This window comes from Labrus bergylta, chromosome 21 (genome assembly GCF_963930695.1).
Source record: "Labrus bergylta chromosome 21, fLabBer1.1, whole genome shotgun sequence".
Classification (NCBI taxonomy): Eukaryota; Metazoa; Chordata; class Actinopteri; order Labriformes; family Labridae; genus Labrus; species Labrus bergylta.
The window spans coordinates 13,196,314-13,206,050 of record NC_089215.1 but is presented as its reverse complement, the minus strand read 5'-3'; the positions used below and the strand labels follow the sequence as shown (position 1 = coordinate 13,206,050).

The 9,737-nt window shown below is 42.0% G+C and overlaps 1 protein-coding gene across 1 annotated transcript; it reads left to right on the top strand.

Annotated features, from left to right (window-relative positions):
* The first annotated feature begins 1,457 nt into the window (after positions 1-1,457).
* On the top strand, positions 1,458-6,095 carry cyp26a1 (cytochrome P450, family 26, subfamily A, polypeptide 1). The gene is made up of 7 exons (XM_020638252.3): positions 1,458-2,122; positions 2,434-2,658; positions 3,184-3,465; positions 4,011-4,160; positions 4,273-4,407; positions 5,047-5,193; positions 5,304-6,095. The coding sequence occupies exons 1-7, from the start codon at positions 1,865-1,867 to the stop codon at positions 5,640-5,642; spliced, it is 1,536 nt and encodes a 511-aa protein (XP_020493908.1). The 5' UTR covers positions 1,458-1,864; the 3' UTR covers positions 5,643-6,095.
* Positions 6,096-9,737: the final 3,642 nt, after the last annotated feature.

Sequence of the window (9,737 nt, the reverse complement as noted above, 5' to 3'; positions counted from 1 at the left end):
GTCTATAACCTGTTTTATTTTATGTAGGATGCGAGTTGGCAGGAGGCTGAAGGCCCGCCTCAGTTCCAGCTCTGTCGGTGACCGAAAGTTTGGCAAAGTCAGAATTTCCAATATAGCAATCGCCATGGAAGGGCATCCAAAACAGCCCTTCATAAACCAAAGGGTGAGGTCACTCAGGCTTCTTTATTGTTTACAGTCTATTGTCAAAACGTCACTAAATTTGGCTCATTTAACAAAAGCCAAAATATTTCCAAATTAAGAGACGTTAGGGAGCCGAGAGAGCTGGCTGTCATTACTGAGCCAAATGATCCAGATCACTAAAAAGAGCAGGAATTCCCCTCACTTATATTTTGTGTGTTAGACTGAAATCTTAGGAGAAAAGTTATCTTCGGTAACGGTTTAAGGGTGATCATATATTTTGTATTTTTATGTATTATTTCTTCATTATTTCTTAAAGATGTTAGGGTGAGGGTTCAGACTATTTTAAATGTGCTCTTTCAAATAATCATGGTCTGTGTGAAGTAAAAGAAACAAATACAAGACATGGACGTTTAGATGGATGCTACCGTCCTGCTTGTGTGCAGCATGCAGTCAAAGCGTCAGTAGTGGAATCTGACTTTAAGCAGCGATGGGAGATCAGATAATAAATTATAAATGACACATGACTGTAACGGTGATAGTTGCCGTGCCTTCACGCGGGGGTGAACCTCAGGGCGCACACAGTCAGCCAGAACAGACTGATCACCCATGTAATGTGTCGCTGTAAAAGCAGCAGCCAAGCTGTCTCACTCTGACCGATTGGCCCTGCCACACACACACAAACACGCACGCACACGCACACACACACTCGCACGCACACCCCCACACACACACACACACACGACCTGACGTTATTGCACGTCGTAAAAAACATGAGTCCAAATGCGGAGTGAGGATGTGGTGAGATGAGCGCCTCCTCTGCTCCGTGTTTACTTTACATGCGGCGGAGGGATAACCTTGCGTGCATGTGTGCGTGCATGCAGGTTTGTGTATGTGTGTGTGTGTGTGTGTGTGTGTGTGTGTGCGCGCGCGCTTGTTTCCCCCGCCCGTCTGCTGCTGACCCAAGTTTGAACTCTCTGAGAGAGATATCATTTTTTTATAACATTCATGCAGAGGTTAAAGTCTTTTTAAAGATTAGGAGGAGGTTCAACCTGAAAACACACTGATGGAAACTGAGTCAACAAGAGGACAGCGGAGTGATTCTCATCAATCCATCTCTCATATTTCTGTTGAAACATCATAAAGACGTCAGGCTCGTATAGGACGCATCAATCAAACAATAAAAAGTGTGACCGCATGCAGTTGCTTCCTGCTAAATAAAATCAGGTAATTTAAGATTTGGGGTAAACTTTGAATGGCACCGGAGAGTCCCACGCGGAGAGGGATTAAGACATTCCTCGAGCCTCTTTTCCATGTTTTTAAGCAGCTGAAAATGTGCTGCTTAAAAGCTTTTTGCTCTTGAATGCAGGCCGCCCTGCAGGCATGATTGCTGATCCTACAAGCGGGGCTTAAGCCGAGCTAATGAGTGTGTAAACTAGCTGCCTGATTGCCAACAAAGGCGTCTTGGGCCGCGCTTCCATTGTCTCGCAGGGAATCATCACCTTTTCTCAGTGAAATCCGCCGCGGATTGTCTGAGTGCAACAGGAGGTAGGGATTAAAGATGCGGCCCTTGGAACAAATGGTGAGGCGAGTCAGCGCAGTACAGGCCGGAGGAGGAGCCCAGCGACACCCACAATTAAAGATGAACTTTGAGTGAACTAATTTATCTGAGGGAGGAGAAGGTAACAGGCTGACCCGCGTTCCCAGCAGCCTATAAAAGCGCAGGATGAGCAGCCTGGGTCCTCCGTCGCTGACAGAGCTTCACCTGCGCTACTCCACTTCTCCTACTGCAAACATGGCTCTGAGCACGCTGCTGGCCACCTTCCTCTGCACAATCGTGCTGCCCATTCTGCTCTTTTTGGTGGCGTTGAAGCTGTGGGAGGTTTACATGATCCGAGGCAGAGACCCGAGCTGCTCTCGCCCGCTGCCCCCCGGATCCATGGGCTTACCTTTCATTGGAGAGACTCTGCAGCTTATCCTGCAGGTAAGCTCATCAAACAGCTGCTCAAGTTTGCTTTCACATCACAGATATCCACTTAAGATGCTCCAGGCGCTTAGAGGAAATATTTAAACTTTTTGCATGGATTTTTACTTTTCTTTGGTATCACAAAAAGTAGGCTACTTTCTGCACCCACTACTCTTAAATCACGAGACAGTTTTTACGCACTATGGATCGTCTGTAAATGCATCATCGTCGTTGTTTCATTTTTAACTTATTGATTGTGCATGTGTGTAGTGGGATGTATGATCTGTGAATGTTTATTGATCGTTGGTGTATGGTGTCTCTGTTTGCAGAGGAGAAAGTTCCTGCGCATGAAGCGCCAGAAATACGGATACATCTACCGCACACACCTCTTCGGGAATCCCACAGTGCGCGTCACCGGAGCGGATAACGTCAGGCAGATTCTGCTGGGGGAGCACAAGCTCGTGTCCGTTCAGTGGCCGGCTTCTGTGCGCACCATCCTGGGATCGGACACCCTCTCTAACGTGCACGGAGCCCAACACAAGAGCAAGAAAAAGGTGAGTCAGAAACTTCAGAGTTATCATCTGCTGTACTCATAGTACATCATGATTTGTTAAAACATGTTTTATGAAGTGAGGAGCAGTTATTTAGTTATTTTCTTCCTCTAACTACCTGAGCTTTCTTTATTTGCATCAAGGAGCTCAACAGCTAACATGTGGACAGTTTCTCATAAATAACACAACTGAGCCAATATTTAGCCACAGTGCCATGATCACTGGAATGCTACTAACTTTTTTGCTTAATAATTATTGACAAAGATCTGCTCGTGCATTGACAGTATTCCATCCTAAAAAAATAATAAAAACACCTTTTCAGGATTTATTTTTAGAAATGAAGAGTATTCATTTTGCTTCAGTTGCTGAAAAAGAAAAATCGACCTTATTATAGAACATTTTTTAAATAAGTGTACTTGCACTTTGAGAAGGATAAAAAAAAGTGTTTCTTTATTTAGTGCTCCAGTTTCACCTAAATATAATTTAAGATGTTTTTCTAAGTCTGACCCGCCTCCTGTTGTCCTCCAGGCCATCATGCGAGCATTCTCCAGGGAGGCTCTAGAGCTCTACATCCCCGTCATCCAGGAGGAAGTGCAGGCTGCAGTGAAGGAGTGGCTGAACAAGGACTCCTGCGTGCTGGTCTACCCAGAGATGAAGAGACTGATGTTCAGGATTGCCATGAGGATCCTCTTGGGCTTTGAGCCGGATCAGATCAAGACAGACGAGCAAGAGCTGGTGGAAGCTTTTGAAGAAATGATCAAAAATCTGTTCTCTCTGCCCATCGACGTGCCCTTCAGCGGACTGTATAGGGTAAGAGAGGAAAACACAATCCTTGTGCATTGCTTTCTTATTGAAGTTTAAAACGTGCAAAAAATCTGAAAATAACCACGAGGAGAAATGCTAAAATGCATGATGATTAGTTCTAATGGATAGCTTATTAAACCTCTCTGTTCAGTGAAACCAGTATTAAGTCTCAGCATTTTAAAAAAAAGAACGGAGGTATATTTTTAAATTTGTCCATTTTGAAAATTAAGTCAAAGTGCTGTTTGTTTATTTTTAATATACATTTTGAAAACTTGACCTTTTGACAAACAAAGCTCTTGATAGAAAGATGCACGCTAAAATAAAAAGCCAAAGCAGTTTGAAGGCTGCCTTTTAAGTAGGATGCAATAATTACATGAATAGACTACAGACTAAGGTCAAATCCTCTTTATTAAGAAAACGAATAGATTATCTGTGTCCATATGATGAATATAAGCGTCATCTTCTAATGTTTCATTACTCCTCTCCCCCCTTCTTTCCACCTCTCCTCCTCCTCCTCCTCCTCCTCCCCATGCTTTCTTTCTGTCCTCCAGGGTTTGAAGGCGAGAAACTTCATCCACTCCAAGATCGAGGAGAACATCAAGAAGAAGCTGCAGGACTCGGACAAAGAACCCAAACACAGAGACGCTCTGCAGCAGCTCATAGACAGCAACAAGAAGAACGGTGAACCAATCAGCATGCAGGTACTGAGATGATCACATTAACTTTGTCAGACTGCCAAGTACAGTAAAAACCTCTTCTGATTTTCTGACGGCTGGTTCTGGACTCACTCTGTGTCTTCATCTCTGTTTCCAGGCCATTAATGAGTCTGCCACCGAGCTGCTGTTTGGAGGCCATGAAACCACAGCCAGCACCGCCACTTCTCTGGTCATGTTCCTGGGCCTGAACCCGGACGTTGTGGATAAACTGAGGCAGGAACTAGTGGAAAAGGTAATTAACACCATGCAACTTCCAGTATGATAAAATACCAACATTCAGGGATTTTGCTTGCAGTTTTTCAGTGTGCAGGAGTTTGCCTGATAGTTTTGGTTATTAAAAACAAGAAATGACCAAACATTGTCTGCCTAGGACTTCTCTTTTTGTTGCCACGGTGTCAATTTAGTTTGATATTTATTAGTTTACTATCCCAGTTCAAATCTGATATCATGACAACCCGAGTACTCATGAAAACTTTCATCTAGTATTTTAGCCTGAATCAGACTTTACTAATGCTCTGCTAATATTTACTGTAACATATTGTTGGTGTTGTATCAGCATGCACAGCAGCATTAGTGTAATGTGTGCTTTCCTAGAGAGAGTTTGTCACATTTAAGCTTTCTTGGTAAAGCTCATTAGAGTCCGACGTGTTAAACCCTGATCAGGATAATAAGACTTGTCTGAATCCAGGATAGGCAAACAGGGCTAACAAGCTAATCTAAAGTAAACAAGTTCATTATGGATAGATACTTCTCAGATATTTCTGGAATACAAGTCACCTTTTTGAAACAAGATGATTATCCTATTCCTCCCCAATGATCACTCAGCTCTGGTTGATGCTTTTCCTAACATTTTATTCTTGACTGTCTATAGGAGGAGCAGGGGATGGACCTCCACAGTTTGAACATTGAGTCTTTGGAGCAGTTGAAATACACCGGCTGTGTCATCAAAGAGACTCTGAGGATCAACCCTCCCGTTCCCGGAGGCTTCAGAGTGGCTCTCAAGACTTTTGAGCTCAATGTAAGTTCACAAAGATCTCTCTGAACTATATAGAACTGTGTTTCTTAGCTTGCAGATATACTACTGAAACAAACAGTCTCCTTACTGAGTATTTCCTTTCACCACTTCAGGGTTACCAAATCCCAAAGGGCTGGAACGTCATCTATAGCATCTGTGACACCCATGATGTGGCAGACATCTTCCCCAACAAGGAAGACTTCCAGCCGGAGCGCTTCATGACCAAACCCTCCAGCGACTCGTCCAGGTTCCAGTACATCCCGTTTGGCGGGGGCTCCAGGATGTGTGTGGGGAAGGAGTTTGCCAAGGTCCTGTTGAAGATCTTCCTGGTAGAAGTGGTCACAAAGTGTCACTGGACTCTTTTAAACGGGCCGCCCACCATGAAAACAGCACCTACCGTCTATCCTGTGGACAATCTGCCAACCAAGTTTACCAGTTATGCACAAAATTAAATCCTAGATAAGAGCGTAGAGTGAAATATGAGGTTTCCCAAAAGTCTGAAATCATCTGTGCTGCAGTATAATCAACTTACTTTGGGGAGTTTTGAAGCACTCGGATTCTTTTAGGAAATAGATCAAAGACTCGAGATTTAAATAGAAAATGAGGCTGTGAGTTTCAGACTTGTCAATGTGACTCATTTGGTATAAATTGTAAATATTGTAGATTCTTTATCTTTGTACATTGAGATGTTAATACATTGTATGTTTTGTATGAACAAACTAAACGAGAGGCACTATACTCAGACAGGAACACTTTAATCAACTCAGAGGTGTATCTATAGGAGTGTGTACATATGTAATGTAGAGGCTGTTTATATAACTTTTCTATTTTACCCAAACTTATTTATGTGACATATGTTATATTGTATGAGCTTTTTATTTAATAAAGCTGTTTTATGGAAAATATATATTTTGTCGATTTTTAACCGTCATTTATTGAGGAAAAAATGTAAATGATTGGAGAGTAAACTCTTGTTTTTTTACTGTGGGTGTGACTGGAAACTGTGCAAACAAAACTGGAGTGAGGCTAGCCTAGCTTAGCATAAAGTCTTGTAGTAAAGGGGAAACAACCAACCTGGGTCTGCTTGTAGTTCAAAATGACAACAATATTTTACTACAAAACACTTTGAAAAGTTCTTCTTCATCTTAGCTTGAGAGACTGTGACATAAAGAAAAATCAGATGTAAATGAGGAGATGTGTGTTGTGTCCGGTCCTCTCATACACTGAGTTTATCCCCGTCAAATAACGTACATTAGCTGTTTTTAGATATCAATCCGCTTGTTGCATTTGGGTCGCATTGGGGTTTGAGCCAATCCCAGTTGTCATTGGGCCTCAATCCCAGGGCCCCCAGTAGTCCACAGACTACCAGTGTTTTCACATGCTGTAGTTCAGTTGGTAGAGACGTTGTCTCTCGACCTGAAGGTTGAGGGTTTGATCCAAAACTCCTGCAGCCACATGTCTGATGTGTCATTGGACAAGACACTAAACTCCGAGTTGCTCCTTCTACTTCTTAGACAGCGAAGAATGTGATTAGCTCAAATTGATGGTCACTTTACAGAGCAGCCTCTGCCATTAGTGTGTGAGCGGCAGTGAATGTGTAGGTGTGACATGCGGTGTAAAAGCTATTTGAGCATTCAGAAGACGAGAAAAGCGCTGTACTGTACAAGCTCAAGTCCACTTACCATTTATGTATGCACACCTGAAACGTTCTAGAACATTTTTGGCAGAAAGTCCCGGACATTTTCCAGTGTTTTCTATTTCACACATGTCCCTCACTCACAGCCTGAAGTTAGATTTTCCTGTCAGACGAGGAGGGACCGGGTTTCAAGTTTTAAGAGAATCCATAAAAAAAACAGAGACGCTGCAGAAATCCAAGCAGGCAGACGAAGCATCACAGGCCGTCTCCCCTTTGTAAAATGTCCATGTGAAGTTGAGATGAGCTGATGTCTAAAAGCTGCAGCTAAAAGTTAGGAAACCTCACTGTGAGCGAGTGGGGGTGAGGATGTTTATATCAGTGCAATGGTCTTGGAGGTAATGAAACAGCTTCCTATTCTTTTCTCCTCGCCATTCTACTCTTTTCTAAACATTTGTTAGTTTGTATTGTAGTAAACGTCTAAAATCTGCATGCATAAAAACAGTTTTACTTTCAAAGAGCCACGGAATCCAGCTCAGTTTAATTGTGATTAAATAGGATTAAAGCTCCTGTGAGGAGAATTAATCTGGTAATGAAACAGACTGAAATCAATAGTGGTAACGCTTTATGACAGACAAAACCAAATGAGATCCTCAGTGAAAAGATTCATAGTTTTTAAATCGTTTTTAATAACTGAACCGACTGTGCAGGGTAGGTGTCAGACGAAGTGATTAACTGCAGATTGCAGACACCATATTTCAAATTTCCAACTGCAGAGAATTTGAGTGAAACATTAAATTATTAAACATGTTGATCTGAAATCACAAACTGACAATCCAACAAACGCTGAATTTATTAGAAACTAATGTTTTTAATGATGTCATTGTTAATGTGTGTGGCTGAAAAAGAAAGAAAAACTCTTTACACCAGGTAAAATATGTTGATAACAGTTAATGTATTTACTCTGTACAAAGTGTGGGTGGTCCACTAACACCGAACACACACACATTCCTTCATCCTTACTAAATCAATAAGTTGTGAGGAGAAAAGGAAAATAGGAGAGAAATCTGGAAAGCATAGAGGGAGGGAAAGCAGCGGAGAGGGCTGATGACCGTGGCAGATGAACAGACAGAGGGTGAAACAGAGTTCATTCTGATCAGTTCAGTTTCAGGGCACTGAACCCGCACAGACATCCAGCGCAGCGCTGGAACTGGGCCAGAAGCATGGATTCAAGTTAGTTGCAGGGTCAGAGATAAGATGATTCCTCACATAAAGGATAGTAAAATGTTAATGGATTACTTTCTTACAGCAGTTAAAGGGTAATTCTGGTATTTTTAAACCTTGGCCCTCAAAAGTTATTTTTACATTTTCTGGGTTTTTATAGGTAAGTTTTGGAGTCGCTTCCCCAAAGCGAGCTGTAACCATAAAAGCCTGATCACCTAGGGTGCAATGCGCCTGCTGTTATCCTTGGGCTTTTTTGTTTTGTTTTTTGTTTTTGTGACTGATCACATATTTGGTGGCTTTTTCAAACCTGAAATGTCATGAAACTTGGTACATGCATCAGGTCTGTTGAAAAATTTGACATGGGCCTGACAAATTGGCTCCATGGCATCACCCACAAAATTACAAAACAGGGTCCACATTGGGCTTACGTTCAGCTACATGAAAGAAGTTTTGTAAGGTGTATCTGTCATGCTGAGACTTTAATAAAAGCCTCTTAACATTGTGCAGCAATCCCTACAGGAAGTAGTAAAAATCTGGGGTCATTTTAAGATTAACTCCTCCTGGGGCGTTTATGAAATTCAGCTCAAATTTGGTTTACAGTTAGAAGGGACCTTAATGCGGAAATGTATTTGGCTTGTGTACAAAACTTAAACAGCATTGCCATCGCACGCCCTAAACTTGCATGTTTTGCAACAAAACAGGAAGTATTTTTTTATTTTGCTGTAGATGCTCCATTTTGACCCAAACTTTAAATATATAACAAGGGTCCTGGTCTTAAAGATAGTCAGTGGTGTATTTCCACAAAAAAAAAACAAATAGACTTCTACAAAAGTAATGTTGCTCAATCATCAGTGGTGTGGTGGTGACTGTCTCTGCAGAGACCTTGTCCTCTGCCTGGATTTTGATGTTTTGGTTTGTTCTGGTTGACTCAGGATGTTTCTGGGTGGGGAGCTGGTGTGTGTTTCTCAGCCAATGACAGTGCACAGGTGAGTTCAGGAGTGGACTATGGTGGACAGCTTATTAGAGAAAATATAATCACAGTAAGTCGAAATGCCAAGCCGATAAAGCTCGTTCTGAAATGAGTCAAACACCGGCAATTAGCTTGTGCTAGCGTGAGGTAGCGTGCAGTGTAGGTATAAGCAGTTAATGTACACACTACGTCCACTTACTGGGTCCCAGTTTGAATGTTGTGTTTACAAGCTTCACCCAAAAAAGCTACTGACTCTACATTTCACACCTTCATATGTACTGTAGCCACATGGGAACATGGGCAGTCTTTATACACCTTGTAAAGAAACCCATGGTCAATACTAAAGAAAATCATACAAACCTTTGATGCAAACAATTTGTACTTTGCAATAATGTCCAGGACATTGAATACAAGATTTGTCAGATGGTTTTTGGGTACTCTGAGGACTGACGCACTGCCTACATAAAACACAACTATACAAGACGTGGACCATCATAAACAAGTCAAACAACTACATAGTGACGACCAGTGTGTGGCCGGGTTAGTATACACTTTTTTATTAACTGTTTAATGTTTGTTACAACAATGTAAACCATGATAAGTACAGCTTTTTCATGTCTATCTACCACCACATTAAACTCACAAAAGCTGTGATGTAATCGTGACATCTAACTCTAAACTGGTCCATAGCCCCCTTTAAACACAGCTTCTCTGGTTACC

Coding starts and splice junctions, on each gene's coding strand:
- cyp26a1 (XM_020638252.3), top strand. CDS start 1,865: ATGAGCAGCCTGGGTCCTCCGTCGCTGACAGAGCTTCACCTGCGCTAC. Junction 3,466..4,010: donor CCTTCAGCGGACTGTATAGG/GTAAGAGAGGAA, acceptor TCTGTCCTCCAG/GGTTTGAAGGCGAGAAACTT. Junction 4,408..5,046: donor GGCAGGAACTAGTGGAAAAG/GTAATTAACACC, acceptor GACTGTCTATAG/GAGGAGCAGGGGATGGACCT.